Genomic DNA, 26,385 nt, shown 5'->3' with positions numbered 1-26,385 from the left:
CCCTTAATTCATCTACTTAATAAGTGCAATAGAGTAATTGTGAAACTTCAGGTATTACTTCAAATATGCAGCTACAATCTGTCTTCTAAAGTGACTAAATAGGCTTTTAAGTTCAATCAATTTAGCTAAAATAAAATGAGACGCTCCTCGCTGCCAGAATGTGGCAATTAATTATATGCAATAAGTATAATTATAACTCACCAAAACTGAATATGAAAGTTTGAAATAATAGTAAACACCTTAGGCAGATTGTTGTCAACACACACTGTGTTAACATACGACCAAAAAACAAGGCCATACAATATTACTATGATCATACCTTCATCACTGTGTTCTACAGGTGTACGATTATTTCGTCCAAAAACCTCCATTATGTGTTGGTAGACACGAAAAATACACAAATAAAGCCACTCTACCATGATATGTCCAATCTTGATAATTTAAAATATTCTTATTTGAAGCCGAAATTTTCTTTTGTAGGCTCAGAAAAGTGCAAGTTGTGTTTATATGTGTGTGCGTTCTCTTGCCGCGTGGGTGCGCAAATTTGTTTATACTTGTTAAAACCACATAATTTATTTTTAATCTAGATATACGAGACCATACTCAAGAAAGAAAAATTCTCTCATGTCTCTGAGGCAAACATGACAATTTTCTATATTTGGTATGTGCGGTTTTCTTTGTATAAAATACTTTAATATTTCAAGTTATTCAGGAGAGACAAAAAAGACAACAATTTTACCCTGTGGATCAAATGTCATCTTCAACTGGACGTAATTTGCTAAAAGACAATGCCCAATTTTGTAGCCATCGAATAGGCATGAAGTTTTTCTCTGTTCTGTTGGGTGACTGCGTTTAAGTTTGGGGAAAATTGTTTGGAAACTGTTTGTTACGCCCACTAGCAACCGAAAGTTTAACGAATATTTTCGTGAAGAGTCGACAATTTTCCGAATGCCGACGATGCCGAAGTCGTGGGATCGATACTTAATTTATATCGCGGATATAGCGTTTACTTTTGATCTTAATTTATCGATCATCCGTGCACGCAAACAACAATGTTTTTTAGTACACGATCAGAAAATTGCAAAAATTGACTCTCAATACACCCTGTAGCCAACCACCACGGTACCCCAATTGACTTTTTGGTAGTCTACGAAATTTGATTGAATTTTTCTGTCCCTCATTCGTCTTTATCAGGGATGCTATACAGTAAGTCAACTTTTCAACCTGGGGGTTATCATGTTGGGCTTTCGATGGGTGAGCGTTGTGTAATTCTCGAACCTCTCCACTGAGACTAAAATTATGCCGGTTTTCAAATATCGGTATTCTATCTTAGATAAGCAGTAGTATTAAATCACAATTTTTTGAATTTTTAGGAACTGTCTTATAGTTAAAATAGGGTAGGATCATACTCCATTTCTGAGGCAAAGACTGCAAACCATAGAAGGTAAAACCATGCAATTTAAAATGAAACATACCAGCCCAACTAAAATAAAACATGACATTACCGATTAACTATGGTGCAACCTGGACTCATTAATTTACTCTTGATCGGCGAGACAGAGTGTCTGCTGTTCGTTTGGCAGGGAAAACTGTTTGTAGTAAATAACAGGAAAAAGCGCCCAACTGCAACGAAAACAACAGTCGCATACTAAACTGATGAGCGGAATTTTTAAAATGCCGACACCAATATAGCGACCGGTTTTTAGTCTGATATTTCGTTTATATTTAAGGCTTTAATTGTGAACACGCGAGGGGAAACCTTTTTCTTACTTAATTTATTATTTTTTTCAGAAGTGACCATTCATTTTTGACGCTTGATATTTTATAAAATTTGCTCGCACGACAGATCGTGTTTTGACAAATGAATAAAGTTGTAATTCTTTTTGACAATTGACAAAACCTGTGATTTTTGACAGACCAATCACTACACACACGTTCCGTAGGTTGCATTAAGACATATTCCAATTAATTTGTTGACTTTCGGCTGATGTAAATAGTTTTGATTGTGGGCGGCAAGCGTTGAAAGAAAAAGCAACTCGATACGGAAGCTAGCACGAATAGTGCCGGTATATTGTGCTGGTTACAAAGTTAGCCATGACATGTTTAACGTGAAACGAGTCTTCGTAGAGTCACTACAATTCTGTTAAGTGACCATAGTATCTGGTTTGCCTTACATTAATAAATACTGAATAAACACTAGTAAAGACGGAAATGTATGAAACAGAGAGCTCCAAATTAAACTTCGTAATCATTGGCATTACATCAAATTTTTATGCCATTAAATTCTAGCTTCACCACTAAAGTTCCCGAGTTTTCAAAGCAATTTTAACGGACACAAAAAGAGTAAGCTGTTATGTATTACCATTGAGACTTATGTTTTACTGTTACTGCGCGTAATAAAGGTTGCCTTTCAATCTATTGAAGACAAAATGTTTAACAGGTACCTAAAATCTTCCGAGGTTCAGAGTTAGTGTAGTCAATTTTCTAAGGTGACAGAAATCAACTTTGTGACGTCACTGGTGATATTGCCTAATGTTGAAAATTGATTCTCAAAATGGGCGAAGAAGCCTACGGATACAGTTTATAAACATCACTTGCAAGGAAATTTAGAGGAATTCAGTAGTAGGTGGAGGCCGAAAACCATACCGAGACTCACTCAACAGAAGGAAGCCTGGCGGCTAATTTTGCTCCAATATACACAAGCAGTCGAGTGTAATAACACCAGCAGGGAAATTGCCAACAGATCCAGATACGGAGTAAAATGATGTCAAAATTGGCCGATGAATGGGCAGATAATATCTAAAAAAAGAAAAGAGGACTGGTAGATTACTACCAAAATCGTTATCATTTAGAAAGCATTTTATTCCCGAAAGCAAATCGTGCGTTCTCCGACATCTGCACGTTAGGTCGAGTTGAGTTGTTCTTGCAAAGGTTACACGAGGGAGCTTGACCTTCCGCTTCCTTCACTGATTTTAAGTAACCAATTAATAAATTCCAATTTTAAAATCAGTTTTAGATGCTTAGATAAATTGATAGACAAGCAGAAACTTGACCATGGGTGATCGCATTTTCACGTTTTGAAATTAACATTCAACAAATTAGCTCATATACGATGCGTGTTTTGGATATTACGAGTGTATCCGCTAGCAATAAAACCTCCACCAGCTCACACTCAAGATAGATTTACTTCGGACAAACTTCTTATGCAAAAAGGTTCATTATGTTATTTTGTCCATTGTTGTGTATGTTATCCAGTATTGTTATGCCTTGTTATTTCCAAAATATAACTGAAGGCTTTGAGGTCGTAATAAGACTAACTTGTATGCATACACGTGTGATATACGCCCCTAATATATTAGAACTCCTGTTTGAAGATCAACAGATAAAAATGTTGCGAATCTGTAGTTTTGTTAGACTAACGGTAATCTCTTGATCAGGACGTTAAATAACAATGAACTTTAATTCGATCGTGTCTACAAAAGAAAAGTTGGAGAAAAGCTCACGGTTACGATTCCCAAGGTCTTTTTTGCTCCGAAAAATCTGGCGCCTAGCCGCAGTCATTCACATGTCCAACGTGGAATTTTTTTTCACAATAAGAAAAAATTAATCCTGTTACAAATGCAGTTAGCCTTCGGTGTTAATTGCTAAATTCGTGCTATTTAGCATTCCAGGGTTAAGCTCGTCCTTATGAATAAATACTCCTTTAGCTCTGCCTCCAACACCTCTACTGTATACGTCTGGATAAATCGAATGGCATAAAAGCTAACAATCTATGATAAAACGACCGTCCAAATAAAATTATTGAAAGTATGACAGAATCTGTACGAATGCATCTAGTGACGTCATAAGATAGTCGTTAAACACGCGGAGTTTCGTCTCTAAATTTTCCAAATTAAACGTTTACAACTAGTTTGAAAGTATAGCTTACCAAATGCGAATAAATAATTATCATAGATTGTTTAATTCGTTTCATAAACACTTCAAACAAATGCTAAAAATTTTTTGTTTTGAAAAAAAACCCCCACAAAAAATTCAAATTGTGGGAGTTGGCGAAGTGTTTTTTTCGTTAGTCACAGAATCCAGAAACAGTAAAAGCGTCATAAATGAATACACAACAAATAAACAAGATTATAAATAGGCCTTGTTCAATATATCGAAATTCTTACCTGACTTCGGGTATAAATTGGCCAACTTCTATATTTGGTTTGGTTTTGTTGTGCCCAAGGCGGTACGCCATGGAACTGAGTTAATTCTGTTTTAATAACCAGACTCGGACGTGACCAATTTAAATTGTCTACCCATAACAGAAATGACAGGAATGTTATTGCGGATGTAACATAGACGATGCTTATATCGTTTTGGTTAGTATTTAGTTAACGTACCATATGATATTGCTCATTAAGCTTTGCCCCAATTTGCGCGGGAAACAAACAAGTCATATGATGATTAGAGAGGACTTCACCTGGACTTCAAATCAAAAGGATGCGGGTTGTATCCTTATTTCGTAAAAATGTCGAGTGGCTAACATTATTGTTAAGCTCTGTAATTCAAGATGTGTAACATAACGTAATATTTGAGGAACAAATTGTTTTTAGGTTCAAAAATGATCCAAAAAAGTAGAGGCTCAATCTATCGTTTTGTTGAAATACAATGGAACTTCGCCTTGCGAGCACCTTGAAAATACGGCTCCCTCATAACCGCCAAGTTCTTTCGGCTCCAACAGTAGTTTAGTCTTTTTATCTTCTCATTATCGAGCCCGGGTTTTGATGACCCACTTGCGCATGTATTACTGACCGGTTAAACATGGTTCCTCTATCGAAGGAATTTAAATAATTCCACCAGAAAGATCCGAGGTTCTGCAATTCGGACCCTTTTATTTACTCGAGCTCCTAGATATATTCCCGGTTCCCCCTAGAAGAGATATCACAAATAACCATTCCATTAATTTTACGATTTTAGACTTCCTTGTCTATCATTTCTGCTACAAAATCATGCATTAATTAAAAATCAGGTTTATTTTTTATTTCTTTTAGAAGTAGTTTTTGTTTTTAGGTAATAAATGGTACTGGATACTGGACTTACTTTTCAGCTAATGACAAAGAAAACGACGAGGACGAGAAAAAATTGCTTACAAAAAATAAAGAAACAGAAACAAGCGGTATAATAGAAGATACAGTAAAAACCCGCGTATAAGAACACCTATTTTGGCGGTTCAGGCTGATTAGGTTCTTATATAAAGGGTTATAATCTGCAAAATCAGCCTGTAAGTGTTCTTAAGTGTTCTTAAAAAAAGTTTCTTAAAATAAGGAACATACTAGGCTACCAATAGATGAAATCAATATATATGCACACAATTGTATTTTAATGTTAATAAAATTGATAAATCAAAGCAATACTGTACTGTAATTGTGGTGGAACTATTATGTGTGCAATGAAAAGTAGTGTTGATCTTTGATATTTTTCCATATAAGAACAACTTTCATTTTTCAGGCTGAATGTGTTCTTATATAAATGGTACTTTATTTCCTAAAATCAGGCCTGGGTGTTCTTAATCCACTTGTTCTTATACGCGGGTTTTTACTATATTTCAATTGAGTATAAGATTATGGTTCAAAGTCAGGAACCCATGACTAGTTAAGATTATAATTTTGAATGCAATATAATCCTTAGCAAGGGTGGGTGGCGGGTAGGAGCACAGCATAAAATTCTAGAGATTTCTAAACCTTAAATAAAAAGGACAGCAACACTTAGACAAACACAGATAAAGTGTGGGTAGTCAATTCGAAATTCTGAAAATAAAAACGGGCAATATTTGATCGAAAGTGAAAGAAACGAACGGTGTGAACAAATTTTCTCATAACGAAATGACATTTACCGCAAAGATTAAACGATCAATGACTAAGTTCTGAAGCGCTGCTATAGAAAAACGAAATCTCAATACAACTCACTAAGCAATTCCAACAACACAATTCTCAGGTGTAGTGAAAATTTTTTTTTTTTTTTTAATAAAAAACCCCCTAAAAAAAAAAAAAAAAAAAACACCCCCTTCCCCCCCCCCAATTTCATTTTTGTTACTAAACTTATTGCAAAATTATTTGTTTTGGTTTTACAACTCAATTGAAAACTGCTCTATATGGTTTTCCGGAAAAATAAAGATAATTATGTTCAGGGAGCAGTTGCTCAAAGGGTGGATAGCGCTATCCAGTGGATAATCATAGCATAGCATAGTTTGTTTTGCTAACACTTATCCGCTGGATACTGATTTATTCGGTGGATAGCGCTATTTACCCTTTGAACAACCGGGGCCAGAACTGCACTCTAAAATGATATCGGAAAGCTTAAGTTCCTAAACTCGTAATAAATGCCAAAAATAGAAAATCCGGCTCGGACAGGCAAATATAAAGTAGTTATATTGATTATAAATGATGATAATAATTAAACAAAAATCACATCATACATGTTTGCGTAATTTAGAAGGTCGGTTAAAGTTTAAAGAGACAGATTCTATCTCGATTTATGGTGAAAAAATAGAGAAGTCACTAAAAGGTAAAAAAACGTATTTAAAAATATTTAGAAGACGCGCCATCATGCCATTTTCTATCCGATTGCTATGCCCTTTGTCTCCTAACGGCTATTGAAGCCACTGTAGCTTGTCGGGGCGGGACGAGGGTGGGGGTTTGGGGTTAAGGTGGGGACAGAATGTTGACATGCGGTCGCGGTTGTTCATTAATAACAAAACTTTTCCATGCCATGGTAGTTCCCTATATTTTACTTTATCGTTTTATTGCTTATTATTTGAAATGTCTCTATGCTGTCTGACAACAGTGGACGAGAAACAAGGATCTAGGCAGAGGCTTAGTAATCTTACAGGTTCCCCGAAAGTTGCAATAAATGATTTTCAAGTTAGCCAGGTCAAGTCTGCAAAATCACTTGGAGTGATCATCGACGACAGACTTGATTGGAGTAGTCATATCGAGAAATTAACAAAGAAAATTGCTTCTGGGATTGGGGCCTTAAAACGAGTAAGGCACCTGATCCCTCAAGCAACTTTACACCTAATGTACAGATCTTTAATACAACCGCATTTCGACTACTGCAGTACTGTTTGGGGAAACTGTGGGATTACTTTGCAAAACAAGCTACAAAAGCTACAGAATAGAGCAGCCCGTGTTTTGACCTTCTCAAACTATGACGCGCACGCTGGTGATTTATTTGAAATTCTAGGATGGAAAAATCTAGCTCGCCAGCAGCAAATTCAAAGAGCCACGATGGTTTACAGGTCTCTGCACGGGTTGGCTCTAGAATACCTATCGTCTAAATTTGAAAAACGAGAAACCGCGTACAACCTAAGGGACTCTGAAAACAAACTCAATGTTCCATTACCGCGCACTAACTATTACAAAAACAGCTTTACGTACAGTGGCGCCATCTTGTGGAACAGTCTTCCTATTAACGTAAGACAATCAGAGTCCCTTGGGCAATTTAAAAAACTAATTGAACAAATACTCTAGGGCACGGCATTCGTGGAAAGCAGCTTTTTATATTTGTACATATATTTTTATATTTCCCCTCTTTCCTGTATATATATTATAATTAGATTGTTGTAAGCTGATGAATTTGACCGTGTTTAAATAAAGATTATCCATCCATCCATCCATCCATCCTCCATCCAGACACTCCCCAGCAATACGTTCTGCAACATTAGTAATTCAGTATCGAACCGATTCCTTTTGCAGTTGTTTTATTAGGTTAAGCGTTCTTAAGTATTACACTTTGTTAAGCTACATTCGATCGATACATCGTAAAGATTCCACGTCTTACATGCAATAATTTGTACTGATATATACTTTTCAATATGATATAATTTAACAATGCGCAGACGCGCTATTTCCGCGTTATTTATACTTGTTTTTCAATGCGCAGCTCACTTAGCATTTTAAATTGCGTCAATTAGCGTTCATCAACAGTCTCCTTAGAGTTATTATTCAAGGACATTAACCTAAGCTGTAAATCACCTCGAAATCAAATAGTTCGTATTTACTATTGGTACATTCATCGATTGGTGTTTGCGTTCATCGAAAGTCGCTAGCTCGATGTTATTGCAGCCAGCACCCTCAAGGGTACAGTACTCGACAATTGATCATCTGCACATATGATTAAGAGAACTGTACGGTCAGCACCCAGTATATGATGTTAAACACCACAAACGACAGTGGAAACCCTATGCGAGACCACCTATCAACTTGAGAGTCCATTGCTTCGATCTCTTTTTCTGTGTAGGAACGGTACTGCACAAGCTTCCTTTCGGCTGGTCTTCTGCTATAAAAGCTAAACTTGTTTCGTCTTCTCGTCTTTGCGTGCCCGTTAGCCTCCACGTTTCCATCCATGACTTGCATCAGGTCTTTCTTTTCCGGATCCTATAGAGAGCAAGATCAATAAGGAGAGCGTTTTAACGAGCTACGGCTCCTAAGCTCTTCGTGGTGAAATAAATTATGTTTAAAGACTTTTAACGCTTCGTCTGTTAAAATAGAATTTATGGCCCTCCGCAATGATAACCATCTTTTCTCTCGACATCATTTTAAAGAAACTAGGTGACAGTTTGTGAAATGGAAAGTTTTATATCCAATATATTACCATATAATTAATTTTAATTTTGTCTATCGCTTGTTTATAAGAACTGTTTTTAAAAAAGTCGATCTTTTCTGTAGATTGTTAATTGGCAAATATACCTTTCTTAGATGAAACCCATTGGACAAAATCTTGAATATGCGTACAAAGTAACGTTATGACAGCGAAATATGAATTTTTTTAGCTTGCGATTGTTCAAAAGCGCTTAAGGAATTGGTAAAAGTTTCTTTATTTTATTTGGTAAGCAGTGATAAAAGCCGATACTAACGAAAGTGCTTTTAAGAGAAGGCCACCCGTATGCAATAGGGAGAAGGGCCTGGTGGCAGACTTATGGCTTTGTGCTCACTGCACAACTGATTTATTTTCGAACATCCTTTTTAAAATGCACCTTTAATAAGACGAAACGAACTTCGTGACAGTTTGAAGAAAACAACTTTCGTACTTAATTAATTAGATAAACAATGAGAAATGCAACACCTTTCCATCGTCTGACTCTGTTTGCTCTACAGGAATCTCAATGCCTCTTTTGACTTTCCTGTTGATCTCAAATGACACACAAGCGTATTCCACCAGAGACGCAAACACGTACAGGAAAGACAGAATCAAAAACCACTCAATGGACTTCACGTACGACACCTTGGGTAGTGACGCCCGGGCGCTGTTTGTCAGCGTTGTCATGGTGAGAACCGTTGTGATCCCCAGAGCTATGCGCGCTGAAAGAAGATACCAAACAAAATATAGATGGAATTGAATCTTCATCTCTTACTAACCTGAATTCAGCAACAAAAACTAATCCGCGGATGGTTTCCTCAAGATAATGATACTATACATGTAGGATTAAGGAGTCACGTACGGCGCCTATTCTATCGTAGGATTGTCCACAACCATTTGCTGTTGGATTGTCCAAAACCAAAGTGCAAGTCCACAAATTGCAGTCACTCGATAGAAAATTCTAGCATTGGCCTTTGTGATCAAAGGAGCATAACGGGAAATAATTATATTCCTGAGTGTAGCAGTCACAAACCGTTGTTTTGTCATTCTTAGGTTTCTTCATAATGGTTTAACAGACATCTGGGTTGCTGTCAAAAACCTGCTCCAAATACCATGCTCCCGCATATAATGGGCCCTTTGCAGCTTACGGTCAAATGGTACAAAATCTACCACGCTGAAGGGCAATCTCCGTTGTGGGACATTCAAAACAAAGGAAGGTCAGGCGTGACTGGTTGAAGTCGCTTTGTGTCGAATGTCCCAGCGCGTAGCTTGCGCACCAGCAAGGTGATATTTTGTACCATGTACTCGTTAGCTGCAAAGTGGCCACTAGCTTCCTCCCAAAATTCATGGTGCTACTGACCTGGTGTGGAGTGATGACTGATCCAGAATGCGATCCAGCTGAGCATGACAATCAGGTAGGCTGGAATGTAGGTCTGGATCAAGAAGAAACCGATACTCCGCTCAAACTGGAACCAGACTACCAACCGAGAGTAGGCACCTAAAGCAAAAAGGAAGAAAAAGAGATAAACTGAACTTCTAAAAGAAGTAATAACAATAAGTGCTCTATTTCTGAAAGGATAGTGGAAAAGATTTGGAGATCTTTCGGGTTCTGTTCAATATTTGATTTGGAAAAAGTAGTATTTAATGTCAATTCCCAAGAAATGAAGCACTAAAGCTGTCAAGAGATTTGTTTACCTTCTGCAGGAGGCATGGAATTATGTTGTTAAGCAAAACTAGGGAAAAAATGGGGGGCCCGTCTCAAAAAAAAAGCGAGGCAAATTTATCAGCACAGGCTCCTTTCATTTGATGTGGCGCACTATGAGAGAAGGACACTGTAAGAGTTACTTAGTGTCTTGATTAAGATCGACGACACACTCAAAACCCTTTGGATACGCTGAACTCTCTGGCCTCTTAATAACAAGGATAAGTAACCGATGCACGTTTTTTGAAACAGATCACAACCCTATCGTACCTGACGTAAAATTGGAGAAATTTGCTTCCGTCCAGTAGTCTGTGAGCATAAACTGAGGAATCTCCAGATCATCTGAAACAAGCACTTCCTTGTTTCCTTTTTCCTTTTTCCATTCAAAAAGCAGCTCGGTGCTTTCGTAACTGACTACAAATAATATAGAATAGATCTTTATGGCAAGATACCTATGACGATTTTTTGACATACTAAATGAATATTACATGGTTCGTTGTAAACTGATGTCAGCAACTGAAGATAAAAATTCTGTATTTACACTTTAAATAAACTCCCACATTGATCGCTGTGGGAACTTTTAAACGAATTAGTAGTAGAAGTAGTAGTAGAAGAAGAAGTAGAAGAAGAAGAAGAAGAAGAAGAAGAAGAAGAAGAAGAAGAAGAAGAAGAAGAAGAAGAAGAAGAAGAAGAAGAAGAAGAAGAAGAAGAAGAAGAAGAAGAAGAAGCCACAAACAGCTTCTAGTTATATCTGCAAGTCAATTTTTTCTCGTCTGTTCTTGAAAATATGCAACATATATACTGAATTTAGCGTTATTTAAGATCAAATAATACTTGATTTACAAAACAGCTAAGTTTCGCAATGTTTTATTAATGCACAATCTAACTGAACAATAATTAGATGAGATGCTTCATGGTTGTTTCAACCGGTCTCATTTTTTTGGATTCAATGTCAACCATCTATTCAGTTTTCGCAAAAAGACCTTCATAAATTATATCGCAACTTACAGCTTTCAAACGCCAGTCTACAAGCTTGTTTATCCAGTGGATAGTTATGCAGGCGCATAGGACAGGCTGCTGTCATGGACAATCTGAAATGGAAATAAGAAACGAGGGCCGGCTCTCGTAACTGGAATGACATTGATTTTAAGAATAATTTGTAAGATATGGTCAAGAAAAGGATAGCTATAGAAGTGGTCGTACACGGCAAAAGAATACTGTCCCCAGTTTCACTTCAAAAACTCAAGAGCCTTAAGAAAATTGGACACGAATAGTGGTGCAATTTTGTTACAAATCGTTATGCAAGTGTACTGAATCCATAAACAAACGATTTTATTGCGATGCCATGAGAAATTTTAGATCTCAACTTAAAAACGTCAGGCCGATTTTTTCAAGTTTTATCATTATGGACCGAAAGAAACTCTAAAACTTATTATGGCTCCTTTCTTCCTTCAACAACAATTTACTTTATATATCTTCATCTCGATGTTCTAAGTGCATTTCATATACGAGAAAACCAATTCGCCAATGTTAGTTCCTTTTTACCGAAAAGCAGTAAAATTCCCGTAACAGCGTCCCATTAAACAAACTTTTAACTCTAAAAGGTACGAGGATCATCCCCGTCACGTTAGTAAGAATTATATCAGCCTTACTCACCGGACTGATGAGTTAGGGCCTTAGGGGGTATCAAATGGTCTTTGCGAGCATTTGCAAACATGCGAACACAGCGTTTTTCTTTGCGAGCACGAGCATTGACAAAAATTAGCCTTGCGAGCAACGAGCACTTTTCAAAAACCTACCTCTACTAAAAACCGAGCATGCGAGCACTTGTAAAAATGTGCGAGCACGAGCAAACGAGTACCCACTAAAATGTTGCGAGCATTGCGAGCACTGCGACATTTTGAGGGACCATTCTTGACTCCTGGCCTCACATGTAACGTACCTCATGCTGTGGAACACTCTTCCGTCTGGCCACAGTCGCACCACCTCATTTTCTTTGGTGAGATCATGTTTTATCCCAGATTTCTCATTCACAAAATAGATGTCGGGTATCCACATATGTTGAACCATCTTAGCATTTAGAGCTAGTCTCTTTTTATATCCTGTGTTCATGTAAGCCAGACGTTCATCTTGCCAGTACATACGTAGAAAGAAGCTGGCGCGAAATTCCTTTTACAGTATATAAGAAAAAGGAGAATAAAGAGGATAAACACACTACATGGAGCTTATAAGGGGTAGGAAGAAGGAAATAGTGTGACAAATGAAATAGTCACTTACGAAACATGTCAAACATTGCTCGTATAAACGACTCGTCACATAAAATGTCGAAAATATATATATTTATTTCTCAATCAGTTAAATTGCTTTCGAAAGCATTGCGTATTGCGTTTGTGTTACTGCTTATCTCCGCTGTCCAAAGTTATACCTGACACACGAAACTTTGACAAATAGGTGTTGTCCCATCTGCACGATCAAATATATTTGTCGCATAATACTTGCTCGTGTAAACCCAGCTTTAGCAGTTTTTATACAGGTTGTCGCCATCTTGACACAGATGGTTGCTTAGCAACACTCGGGTCGAAAATCTCTGTATATTTTCTTACGATTGTTAGAAGTAGTAGTAGTAGTAGTACTTCATTTAAACACATGTCACCAATGAGCCTGTGGCTCGTTTAAAAGTGAACGTGCATTCTAAAAATTACAATGTAAAAAATTTAAATATGATTATCTATTCAATAAAAATACAAAAATTAGACTTTAAAATTTAAAATTTAAAAACTAGACTATAAAAATTTAAAAACTACGTAGACAATAAAATTTAAAAATGTAAACTAATCGATACAAAGATTACAGCAGCAGTTGGCCTCGGTGGTCAGGTTAACATTGTTCAGTAAATTTTTAAAAATTCTAAGAGAGGACGCTCCTCTTATATTGTCAGGTAGGTTGTTTCATAAACGGGAAGTTATGTAGCGATAAGATTTATGTAAAAACTTTGATTTAAAAGCAGGCTGATTTAGCTTACAATAGCCTCTTAAATCATAATTGCTAGAACGCAATGAGAACAATTCCTTGATGTAGCTTGGCCCCATAATAAATAAAGATTTATAAAGGAGGATTAGGGCTTGCATGTATCTGCGATGCTCCAGGGACTTAATGTTTATCATCTTAAGTAGATCGCCATAAGTAGAAAGCACAGAAGGTTAACATTTGTTCTGTCACAGTAATTACAACACTAGTCTCTATAGAATCCTTTCGGACATTTTACTCCGGATTCTCAATTCAAACTCAGATAAAGAAAATATATATTCAGCTTCTATTTAGCTTACCATATTAGCTTCGCTGATGTAGCCAATGTCTAAAATGAACATGTCCGTCTTAACAGTTATAGGTTCTCCTACAATATGTAATAAAGTCGATCAAATATGTAATAAAGTCGATCAAACCCCACCCAAGATAATGACTCTCTTCTGGTACAGAAAGTGCCGCGTTGGAATCAAACGTAACTACACTACGCGTTTCCATGGCGACAACGTTGTAGGGGGTTGTGAAAAATTTGGTGATTTTCTTTCTACCCCCGGACGTTCATATAATTTCAAAATCATACCCGTACGATCGTATTAAGGGAGGGGGATTTGATGTAACTCCTTTGTATTTTCGTTGCTATATGTCATCTCGAAACCACAAAGCCCTAAGTTAATAGTTTTGGGCTCCCTTTACAAATGAAGATGGTCATTTGTTTGATATGACGTCATTCGGCATCACTAAATCCGCCATCTTGGATCTACCACTATGAGATACTTTACTATTCTCTTACGACACCAAAAATAGAACAAGTTGATAGAAAAATCATTCCAAAACAACAATGGCTGCTAAAATCCAATATAACAGCAATGTTGCCGAAGAGAACATGAGTAAAACATTTAGGTCAAAACACGGCCGTCTTGGTAACGTTAATGCCGTAGAAAAACGGTTGTCTCATGAAAACGTTCGAGTTGGATGGATGAACGGCCAGTTTCTTAGCATGGCAGAGTGAAACTTCTTCCCTCCTTTCGCCCTTCCTGAAGGTCTGAGGGTCACTTTCAGAATCTTTACAGTTTAGCTTTGTAAAGTGTCAAATCACTTTATATATATCCTGCCACTTCATGCAACGTGTTTGCTAAGAAGTGGCTCGCGTGTTTTTCAGTGTAATGTTTTGTATTAATGATATACTTACGTCCTATTTTGGGTCTCAGTCTGCTATCTGACTTGTTCTGGATCTGGTTTAATATCTTCGCCAGTAGAATTCCTCCGTCATTATTGTCTACTGTATTGTTCACAGGACCTGATGGACTGTAAAGGAAAGAATATTAATTAATGTTGCTTTCTCCATTGGTGAAAACATTTATCACGAAAACATTCCTTCCTAATTTCTTTCTTCTCGTCGCTTGTGTGTTTAATCATACATCAATAACTCGCAACGATATATTAAAGCTACACCACTCTTCGAAATTGGTGCAAAAGCCCTTTGTGCACGTTTACGTCGAACTAGCTAATTTTACCCCCAAGCCTAACTTTTGAAGTGTAAATGTGAAATATTTAATATTTGAATTCCCAAGATAGCAAGATAAAAATAAATCCACGTGAAAACGTTCACATAAAGGTGCTAGAGGTTTAAAAGAACTTTTGGCAACTAAAGTAATCAGCATAAATAAGGGCTATATTACAACCATTACAATTTTACATTCCCCCTTCTACGTTACTATTAATCGAAATCCCTCTCCCAGTTCCAGTATTCAAATACGAGCAAAAAAAGTATGAGCTGTAAAACTGTATAGTTACGTTGGGGCGTGTCTATCAGGTGCGGTGTAGTTCGCAAACGTCGTATTTCGACCTTCATTCTCAGTCGCCCCGGAGTTGCCAGTGTATGAACAAACAGTGAAGATGAACACCAGTAGCTGAAGATTCCCGCACATTTGCTTTTAAAAACTCAGGCAATCCTAGAAGGATAAAACATTCCATAAATTAGTGTCATTAATTCTGGTTCTTTCAATACCATAAACGACCAACCTGGCCGTCAAGTTTTCTCCCGGTTTACACGTAAGATATAACGATGCAAGTATAAGCATAAGCACAAATATATGAGAAGGTATTCACGCGTTAACCGAGGCAACGAACGAACAAGGGTGAGCATAAACGCAAACATACGAAAAGGACATCGCTCCTTTTATTGTGCCTACCCTGTGACAACCTTAGCTGGACTGAATGTGTTTGCTATTTTTGTGTTCGAGTTCTTGCTGATGTTGCTGCCGTTCCCACCAGCTTGTGTTTGTGACTGTACTTGATGCAACCGAAGTCAAGGGCCAGATTCTTGATTTTTGTTTAGACACCGTTCCGTCTGAACACTGCATTAGAGTAGAGAAGTTAAGAATTCAAACATATTCAAGGTGCAGAGCATTGAGGGCTTTTAGCAGCGGTGAGATCAGTCGTACGTGGAGTTCGAACATAGTAAAAGCTAGAAACCGATAATTCTAGACGTATAAAATTTTAAAGGGGCTACACTTTTTCGAACATTGTTTAATAATGTTCAAAGCTCATATATTTAGCTTTCCTTTGATGTTTAACAGTTAATTAAAAATTTATAGTTTCTACTTCAAAACATGCTTTCTTTTCCTGAGTAGTTTTTGATAGGGCTTGGACAACTGATAAATAAAAACCTAGTCCCTTAAAAATTTTCTGCTTGTCTCAAGGGTTTTACCTCGCCAAATCGTGTTAAATAAAATTAAAAGAAACTTAAACGCCAAAATCTGATGTATCACGTATTTGCCTACGCTTCACCGATAATATTCCCGATGATATGAGACTTTCAGGTCAACTTGTCAGCTACAAGTATAGTGGAAATAAAAAAAAATATATGAACTACCAAGCGAGCTGAACATAACTTTCATTCATGATTTTTTTACAAGTTTATGTGGTACTTCATGCATATATCGCAAGCTGCGACGGTTTGTAAAATAGATAAGATATGTTTGCCTAACCCACTTAATTCCAAACCTATAACTCATTCTAACCACAGGCAAAAGGAATTGCCAAAACAGGTTTACGAAACCTGATTGCAACACTAGCCGCCATATGCAAAGAACTGTGAAAATCTATGCTTTTTTTTTCTCGGTTGTCTACATGAACTTGAAAAACGCGCGGGTATTGCAGTATTAAAGCGATATATTTCAGGTTAGCGTGAAATCGCATCTAGCAATTACGAAACAATACCCCTTATTCAAATTATTCATAAAATCCATATAATGGATTGTACAAAGACAAAAAATTATGAGTTCTGTTGGAAGTATTTATTTCTTCTCCGAAAGAAAACGTTTTCTTGTACGACTGTTAAAATGGGCTACAGATTAATAAACCCGAAGATTGTAAAGCTTTCAAACGTGAAAGTGCTTGTTTATAAATAACGTCAAGAATAGAATTTTTAGTGATGGACATTGAAAGAAAGGGTCCTTGTTGATACTTACCGTGCCGACCGTGAACAATGCCCCTCAGAAGACTACAACAAGACTGCCACAGCAAGTTTTCTCATGTGCATCTCATGGCCGGCAAGCGCCCTTCGTAAATAACTCCATGAAATGAGTCTTGAAAAAATACCGCGGTACCAGGGCGGAATGAGATTGCTGGACTGATTACAAACCGAAAAATTGATTTATTTTGTCTCGTTTCGCCACTTAGCCATGTTTGACCCAGATAGACCCTATGCTGAGAGATCCCTCTGCGCCAGCTAAGTTCTCTTTGTATCAGCCCGCTTGCGACAAGTATGCGGCTGAGATGAATGAACCTTTACAAGATATCCGCTGTGTATTTTCTATGTTTGTATTAAGACGGCTTTGAACCTACGAAGATGGCGGTTTGGATAAACACATCTATGGCCTTTAAGGATTAAAATTGTTTATATGTGTACAGGTGAATTGTGCTAAACAATTTATCACTTTACAGGAGGAAGCATGAATACTTTTAAGACATGCATATTAAAGTACGTTTTTGTGCACAACATTTTAGATCTTATTCTATGGCGAACATTTAAAATGATTAATTTTTTATTTTGCTTTTCAAAGCTAGAAACATAGTGACACGCTCCGCCCGACCTCGTAAATTTGTCTCCGGCACTTAAAAACATCAAGACAATTTAAGATCATTACTTATTTATGAAAAACAAGGACGTGAAAGCTTAGCTTCGGGGATTTTGAAAGATAAGATCGAATGCGCTTGTAAATACGAATCCCACATACTCATACAATAAATAAAATATTTTGTGAGCTCATAAACACCCGAACTGTGCCATGCAGAGTTCTTGAATATATCAGACAAATTTGTAAGTTGCCGTTTTTTAGACCATTTAATTAGGACGCAATTTCAATTATCTTTTGGCAAAGTGTTTCATCCATTTTAAAGATAGTGAGAAGCTTGGTTTTACCAAAACGTCCCAGACCGTCTGCCATTTAAACCTCAACGAAAAAAAATTCTGCCAAATTCAAATCAAGTATTTTAACATTGAATTACAATTATTGAGAAACGTTTGCGTCAATTTCACTTATTGATAGCAAATTAACAACAACCACTGGCCATCCGTTCGAAATAAATATAGATTTAGAAAGGAACTGCATCTTTACCCCCAACAAAATTCACTGAAATCAATTTTCTTTTATGAACGCCCTGTAACTTTAATCGTTTTCCTGGGAACGTCTGACGTATTTCGCAAAGAATAAATTATGCAGATAGCTGGCTGAGCGTTTCTGTATACTCGGTTTTCGTTGAGACAAAATACTGTACAAAATATTATGGCGGCGTAGAAAGCTGTGGTGATGAAACACTGCAATTAGGAAAACAATCCTATGTGAACAAAATAAAGTAAAAAAATGAACATAATGCTTACCTTTGAAATTATGTTCGAACGATTTGGAATTATTTTGATTTAGTGAGCGTTTGTGCTACACTTGGCTATTGAAAGCCAACGCGGGGAATGCCAATGTAAACTTCAAACACACGTCATGTTCAAAATCGAAGTTTCTTGTATCTACAGTTCAATGTAATGATACTCTCTCTCCTCTTTAGTTTTAGCGATCTAGCTAACAACTCAGCGATTCAGAGTTACTTTCGGTACCTCTTATGTGATTGATAACTGACGTGAAAATCTAATTTTTATACCCTATGCCGAAGGCAGCGAATCATTTCACAGAGTTTAGTTGGGCTCCCACAAAGCCTATTAACTGATTTTAAAATACACGGGTGACCAACCAGTGATACACAGAAAATTAAGTCTTGCCGGTTCTGTTTCAAGCACAGAAAGTTGATCTTCCACATCAACGCTATAAATTTCTTTTGACGTTTGATCTGAGAATTTTGTTATACGGCAAGAAAATATTATTCTGGATGATAAAGATTTTTATTCTCATAACTCATCTGCTTGACATTGCTTTGAAATCGTATGGAGAAAATGGATTTTGAACACTCTCTAAAATGGAAAATTCATGGTATTTCCTTTTAAGTGATTTTTGATATTCCACTCTGTCTTAATGATTTATGACAAGGAAAACGATAAACGATGACTTTCTTTTAAGATGAAAGACGCCGAAAAAAGGGCAGATGACGGGCACATTTTTTAAACTACCGACCAAAAAATATTTATGTATATATTTAAAATATTTTTTTTTATTTTTATGATCTTCTCTAAATCTTTAAAGAAGCATATTGCTTAAATCTGTTGTGTTTTCGAAATTTCCAGAAAAAATAAAAACAAACGGGGAATAGGTCTTGTGCGTGGAACAAATAATCATATGATCTGATATATCAAGTACTTTTTTAATAAATTATTTTCTCCACATGGCGTAAACAGATCACAGATATTTATACTTTAAAGGTGTCTCTTGAAGCAAGCAGTAGACTTTTTTGATGAAGTGTCAAGACTTTATAATTTCGAAGAAGAAAAAAGGAAATAATTTATTAATTCAAAGTATTGGTCATCGCCATTCTTGATTGTTAAATTTCTTTACTCGAAGACAAGACCAAACTAAAAGTCTGACTAATTACGTAGCACTTTCCACAATGAACATAATATGAGTGTCGGGGGTATTTTTAATAAACAAGTATATCGATAAACGGTTATTCTATTTTTAAACATCTGATATATCAACACGGTTTTCAGCATCTTTTATAACAGTACGGGCAACGATACTAGAGCAAAGCGCTTACTATAAAAAAAATAGTTTTAGACTGCAAAAAGACGTGTGATGACTGGGGTGCCTCATCGAAAACAAAACAAAAAACAAAAACAAAAAAACACAAAAAAAAAAATGAAAAACAATGAAAGGGAACAAATTGATGGTTTGGCAAAGTGGGTACCTCTTTAAAAAATAATCAATAAAGTAAGAATTGAAAACAAGGCTGGGCATGCATGGAGTATGCCAAATGTTCAGGGGGTAATCTACGCACTTAATAGATAAATTGAGAAAACGTACGTACGCAAACGTATGTCATTTGGAACAAAATTAGAAAGCATCAATACCACTATTATATCAACACAGAGCAAATTACTAGCCTCCAAACGATGGACCGATGATTGATGTTTGCCTTTTTACCACGATAAAAAATAAATAAGTCAAGTAAGAATTACAAACGTATGGCTGGCAACTGTCACCTGTGGACAGCGTTTTTGGACCTATTTGAGTCTTCTCGGCATGGTATGCCAAATGTTCAGTGGGGTAATCTACATGCACTTAATTGATAAACGGAGAAAAATACACAGGCGCATGTCTTAACACAGTGTTAAATAGTCGCCTTCAAACGATGGACTCGTGTGGTCAGTTGATGTCAGCCTTTTTTACGACGATGAAAATGAATAAATAAAGTAATGATAAAAAATAAAACTGGCACCTGTGGACAGCTGTTTGGACTATTTGGGTCTCCTCGGCATGGTGTGCCAAATGTTCAGGGGGTAACCAACACGCACTTAATAGATAAACTGAGAAAAATACACAGGCGCATGTCTTATGGAACGAGATTAGAAAGCACCAATGTCAAAAATATGTACAACACAGTGTAAAATAGTAGTCTCCAAATGATGGACTGCACGTGCGGTGATTGGTGTTAGCCTTTTTAACGACGATAAAAAATGAATAAATAAAGTAAGAATTTAAAAAAATAATAATGGCTTGAAACTGGCATCTGTGAACAGCATTTTGGAACTATTTGGTCTTCTCGGCATGATATACCAAATGTTCAGGGGGTAATCTACATTCACTTAATATATAAACTGAGAAAAAGTAATACACAAGCGCATGTCTTATGGGACGAGATTAAAAAACATCAATGCCAGTACAATATGCAACACAGTGTTTAACGGTAGCCTTCAAACGATGGACTCGTGTGGTCAGTTGATGTTAGCCTTTTTTTACAACGGTAAAGATGAATAAATAAAGTAATGGCTAAAAAATCTAAATCTGGCACCTGTGGGCAGCTTTTTGGACCTATTTGGGTCTCGTCAGCATGACGTTCACTGCAAATGTGTTGAGGAAGGAATTCCACAAAAATAGATAAACAGGAATTAAATACGCAAGCATATAGCATGTGGAATGAGATTGAAAACATCATGCAAAGTAGTATGCGCAACAAAACGGTGCCTCTAAACGATGGTTAGAACTATGTTGCGTAATTAGATGAACAAATAATAACGATAATAAATGGTCTTGGTGCCTAGAAGCTGTGGACAGCTTTAATTCTTACATTTCTGGGTTTCCTCAGCATGGTGCCTAATGTTCAGAGGCGAATTCCACAAAAATAGATAAACTGAGAGAAAATCCTAGCGTGAGCCATGTGGTACGAGATTGCAAGACATGAATTGAAGGAGTGCACTAAACTGTGGACGGCTTTTCGCTCTCACTTGGCCTCTGTATATATCTCAGTAGCGCTCAGGGGAGACTCACATAAAATAGATTAGCTGACGAAGGCCTAACTCTGGGACCCAAAATCGCCTAAAGTCGTCCAAAGTCGCTCTAAGTCGCTTTAAATAGTATAGATATTTTCTGTAACAATGCTTTATGGTGTACCATGATGATTCCCATGTACATGTATATCACAACTGTACTTAGGTCGGTCACCTAAAATTGCCTAAAAGGTCACCTAAAATTGCCTAAAGTCGCTCAAAATCGGCCAAAGTCGCCTAAAGTCGCCTAAAATCGCCTTAAATCGCCCAAAATCGCTCGTAATTATGGCCAAAATAAGCGAAAATCGCCTAAAGTCGCCTTAAGTCGCCCAAAGTTACGGCGACTTTGGGTCACAGAGTAGGCCTTGACGATATAGCCCAGTATGAGCCATGGAGTCGGTGAAGAACATCCCCTATCGAACTTACTCTATTTTCTTGGTTTATCTTGTTTTGTGGGTAACCTCCTTGACTAGTCAGTATGGGATCCAAGAAGCCGGAGCCGTGTGCAGTTCGGAACTGCTCGTTGTTAAATCTGACCAAACGCGAATGTTGAAGGCCTGCACATTTTGACTCGAGGAAATTCGAAATCATGTTTGCGTAAAGGAATGAAATTTGGTCACCTTAGATCCTTTTACCCTAACTAGCATTTTGGTTCGAATGGGTCTTCACCAATCTCGTCTGCTATGTCGCCAAGGGTACAAAAATGCAGTGCTGTCACCACCTCAAATTGCCACTTCTAAAACGATGGGAAACTGAAAAAAAAATGTCTGAAAAATCAAAATGATTTCGAACGAGGCAGCTCACTTTATCCTGAACAGTTCATTTGGCAGAGGTCATACCGGGCTTTCGAAGGTTTGGTCAAAACAAGCCGGCATAACAAATCCGCACTTTTTTGATATTGACGAGATTTACAAACTTTAATATTGGAATGGCGTTATGTGGTCATGAAGTCAAAGCATACTCGATATCGACTAGGTATGATGTCAAACCACTTGCTGAGATATATTTGCCATATTGAGATGGCGAGGGGCCGGTGACGAGGGCTACGAACTTTTACAATTGTAATGGTGTTATGTGGTCATGAAGTCATACTCGATTTGATTAAGTATGATGTCAAACCACTTGCTGAGATATATTTGCCATATTAAGATCGCGAGGGGGGTGGTATATTTAGCTATTTTTAATTAGAAAGGATTTGTAGAACTCTGAGAAAATTTACACCAGACAATGCTCTTTAAAGCAAAAATAATTGTGTAAATTTTCAGTACATGCAAAAGCATATTACTTTTCGCGAATGTTGCTACTCTAAACACTCCTCGTAATTTTCAGATATTTTGACCTCACATTGGGATTGATATGAAGTGTTATTGACCGTTATTGGTCAACCGAAATAATGTGTCACGAATATAATTTGTTTATGCTGATCATGATTTTAATGTTAAATATTACTTTTTACTTGCGCTTTCGGTCTTACGTTTTGAGATTTAGATGCATGTAGTTACTGGAAAAAGAATTGCTCCAGGAATGGGTTCCTGTTTTTCAAACCAGGACAGATAATATAGATATCATAAGAATACATTTTTTCAGAAAAAGGCAGGTTATATTTTCTATAAACGTTGTAAAAACTTATATTTAAAGTAATTTGAATTGCAGCTGACGTTCTTTAGCTAGTTTTTCTCATTTCCTACATATCTTTTTCTATTCGCTTAAGAAAGTTTTCAGGTTTACTGGCTCGGGAGCGAAATACTATTCTGGACTCTCCACTTTAGGTGCAATGAAGTGACTCGCGTGTTATTTTAATATCGAGATGCCGCAGAAAAAGCAAGATCAAAACAAATTCGCGAGGGCTTAAAAGAGTACACAAAACTTACCTTCAATGAAGATGATATTACAAAACGTTGTTTTTCTCTATACTTCCAGAAGACACATCGTTTTCCACTTGGCTTCGTCGTTTTCGTTCGATAATCTTGAGGCGAAGTGCGAACCGATGTGATTTAGCAATCCAAGCTACGGCAGGTGCGAAACGAACAAGCGGCCACGCAGCAAGAGGTTGCAAAAATCAATGGAAATACAACTCATTTCACCAATGGTTACACATTATGTTTTCGCAAATTGCGTAAATTATTCGTTGTAGCATATAGTGCAGTAAAAATAGTCAATTATCCCCACACAAGTGATCCAGTTTGCGAAATAAATGCGGTTGGCATATAATCATGCTTGTCATTCATGCTCCTCATGAAAACTGACAGCTGTTATTTCCTCTACGGCTTAATCTACGTAGCTTTTTGGCTACTGACGCAAAAACATGTTGTCGTGTTTGATTTTTTTTATTATGAAATTCGTGTTTTTGTAAGGTTCTGGGTGTTTATTGGAGGAAATGTACATAACGATATTCTTATTAACACTGTTGAGATATCAGTTCGAGTTGAAGTGATCTGACGATCAGAATTATGATTCGCTGGGCGTTCATGATCAATTTGTTATAACATTCGGCTGAGTACAGTAATCGTAACAATGCGAACTCCATTTAGCTCCTAAACCCAAATAATCATAAATATTTAATTTTATTATCCTTATGATGTGAATAAGAATACAATGAAGCGTACAGATAACGAGGCAAAAAAAAAAACGTAAGTGATCACGCAATATGATGAAGTGCTTTGTAATTCAAACGAATTTTATCATCTAGTACTGTAAGACACGCAAGGAAACCACTTTTTTGTATGTTGATGTAGCGAGCGGAAGTGTTTTTAGCGTTTTTCAAGCAAGGGAAGAAGTGATACACGCAGTATTTTTGGTCACTCACGAAGGCACATGTTTCAGGGACATAATGCATACAGCGACATGTCCCATCACAGAACAATGGGAGGTTGCCCCTGCTAAATTTTCTGAGGGGTATGAATAATGGGGGTACGAAAATCCGCCGATCCGTGATCATCAGTGCTATTTTTTTGGACTTTTTTTTCACTGCAACAGACAGTAGATGTTTTTATGCCATTTTTTAAGAAGTTTCGTTTCATTGCTTGGTTTGCGACAATTCTGCTAACATACCGACGAATAATATTAAGAATAATAAGGGTATGAAAATCTGCCGATCCGTAGTCATCAGTGCGAATTTTTGGCCTATTTTTTTTTCACTGCAACGCACAGTAGATGTGTTTTATTCCATTTCTTAAGAAGTTTCGTTTTACTGCCTGGTTTGTGACAATTCTGCCAACATATAACCGACGAAACCCGACCAAAGTGATCCGAACTTCGTTTAGTATCCACGATCCGAACTTCCTGACATGAAGAGAACGGAATCCAGGCCAAAATTCTTAGCTAATACGCAATCCGCTGTATTTTTGAAATCCGCCGCGAATCTGCTCAATGTATCGCAAAAATCCACAATCCGTGCAGTGTTTAAGGCCAAATCCGTCGATCCGCAAACCTACTCACTCCCCTCTTTTCTTGTGTATACATGACGCTATTTTTCCCGGCTACATGTTGCTGCGATCCCTTCGTGGATCTTTGAATTACATGCAGAGAAAAGTCCGCGTACGAACCTAGTGTGGCCCATGCGGCAGATAATAATAATCTTTAATAATCTTTTATTAGGAAGCCTTCATTCACTATACTGTGGTTTTTAGAAAGGTCCTAACTAAGATTAAAAATACTTAATAAGTTTATATACAATAAAACAAAAAATACCTAAGAATTAAAAACTATTATTAAAAACTAACTTGAAAGAATTAACTAAAAAACCTACTTAGAACGCTACGCTTAAAATTTACAAAATCAAGTGTAGTTCTGGTGTCTCTGTCTAGGTTATTCCAGTCTTTCAGAGAGTGATAACACACTCTCTGCTTTCCCCAGAGAGCCTGCGGCTGGCGCTTAAAGTAGATATCTCTAGCATAAGACAACTAGAAGTATTTATACTTCCCCTCTCCCCTGATGGGATGCTAGTCCATCACAGAGTTTATAACACCCAGGGTTTAATACTCCGGTACCGATTTTGGGTGGAGAGGGTCACTATGTGAGTTTGGTGTCTTGCTCAAGAACACAATACAGTACTATATTGATCCCGCCCAGGGCTCGAACCGAAACTGCTTGATCCGGAGTCAAGCGCACTAACGGTTAGGCTATCACGCCACAGAACTTATCGCAAAAGAAGTAATTATAGTTCATTTTCATCTCCAATCGTTGTTTGCCACCACTTGACGTCTTTTATATTAAGGTTGTTGCGTCTATGCGCGGCCCACTCAAGCATGTCATTATTTTCATTGTTAGTCAAAATTTTCTTTCCTTCTTCTGCTCTTGTTTTAGCTCAATGGAAGTTTTCTGTTTGTTTCTTTTAATTCCATCTTATTACCATTTTAATTTTGCGGTTTTCCTTTCCGCTCGGCGAATCGCGCTAGTCAACAGAAATAGTCATTATTTTATAATTGTTACTTTTTACCAAGGTCAAGGTGTGTTAAGTAAAGTCCAGCGTGGGCGAATGATACCAGGCAACAATCGTATAATGAATTTAACACTTTTAGCCTTTTGTTCAGAAAGGACCTCGTACTAACTCTTGCGCTCGAAATAGTTTTATTCAGTACGTTCTCTCTCTATATATATATATAAAAAAAAATACATGGTATAACTGTATTTAGATTATGTTTGCGAGCGCGAGGTGAAAGGCGCTTTTAGTGTTAAATCTGAAAATACTGTGCTAATTTTCACAGCGCGTCTTACTGCCCCTCAGTGTGGGTAATTGATTAGAAAATTCAAGTTAAAAAAAAACTTTCCTTTTCTTGGGTTATATTGGTCGATCAGAGATTTTTCGCAGGCCAGGACATTATTGGCGAGTTCGGATTCTGGCGGATTATAAAATTGAAGTTAAAAAACCAGATTAACAAAATCTAGAAAATCTTGATAAAACTCATTCGGTACATGTTTTCCTTGCTCTGTGGGTTCTATGAAATTCATGATGGTTCCGTTTCACGCCCCGAGCTTCCCGCGTATAGCGAGCTACGGCGTTGAGGAAATTAAATTTATTTTCGCCAAAAGGATTTTTCCCAGTACAGGTGCTAACACATGGAATGAGCCAATCAGAAGCCGAGTTTACGTGGTCAGCGGCACCTAACTG

General features: G+C 37.1%; 1 protein-coding gene across 5 annotated transcripts; it reads right to left on the bottom strand.

The window, feature by feature from the left end:
- Positions 1-7,726: 7,726 nt before the first annotated feature.
- On the bottom strand, positions 7,727-23,387 carry LOC144654346 (glycine receptor subunit alpha-2-like). Of its 5 annotated transcripts, none has more exons than XM_078514474.1 (10): positions 23,147-23,387; positions 15,140-15,297; positions 14,535-14,650; positions 13,648-13,715; positions 12,264-12,490; positions 11,330-11,412; positions 10,592-10,735; positions 9,980-10,117; positions 9,106-9,341; positions 7,727-8,417 (listed from the first exon to the last, which is right to left on the bottom strand). In XM_078514474.1, exons 2-10 carry the CDS (start codon positions 15,271-15,273, stop codon positions 8,157-8,159), a joined length of 1,407 nt encoding a protein of 468 aa, XP_078370600.1. In that variant the 5' UTR covers positions 15,274-15,297; positions 23,147-23,387; the 3' UTR covers positions 7,727-8,156. The 5 variants fall into 5 exon arrangements, with proteins under 5 accessions (XP_078370600.1, XP_078370599.1, XP_078370597.1 ...); XM_078514473.1 differs by lacking the exon at positions 23,147-23,387 and adding an exon at positions 18,231-18,574; XM_078514471.1 differs by lacking the exon at positions 23,147-23,387 and adding an exon at positions 15,538-18,203.
- Between the last annotated feature and the right edge of the window lie 2,998 nt (positions 23,388-26,385).

Source organism: Oculina patagonica, chromosome 5, assembly GCF_052425735.1.
Source record: "Oculina patagonica isolate OP01 chromosome 5, crgOcupat, whole genome shotgun sequence".
Taxonomy (NCBI): Eukaryota; Metazoa; Cnidaria; class Anthozoa; order Scleractinia; family Oculinidae; genus Oculina; species Oculina patagonica.
This window is presented reverse-complemented; position numbering and strand designations above follow the sequence as displayed.

Coding starts and splice junctions, on each gene's coding strand:
- LOC144654346 (XM_078514474.1), bottom strand. CDS start 15,273: ATGTGCGGGAATCTTCAGCTACTGGTGTTCATCTTCACTGTTTGTTCA. Junction 11,413..12,263: donor AGAGTGTTCCACAGCATGAG/GTACGTTACATG, acceptor TTTCCATTTCAG/ATTGTCCATGACAGCAGCCT. Junction 8,418..9,105: donor CAGAGTCAGACGATGGAAAG/GTGTTGCATTTC, acceptor TGCTCTCTATAG/GATCCGGAAAAGAAAGACCT.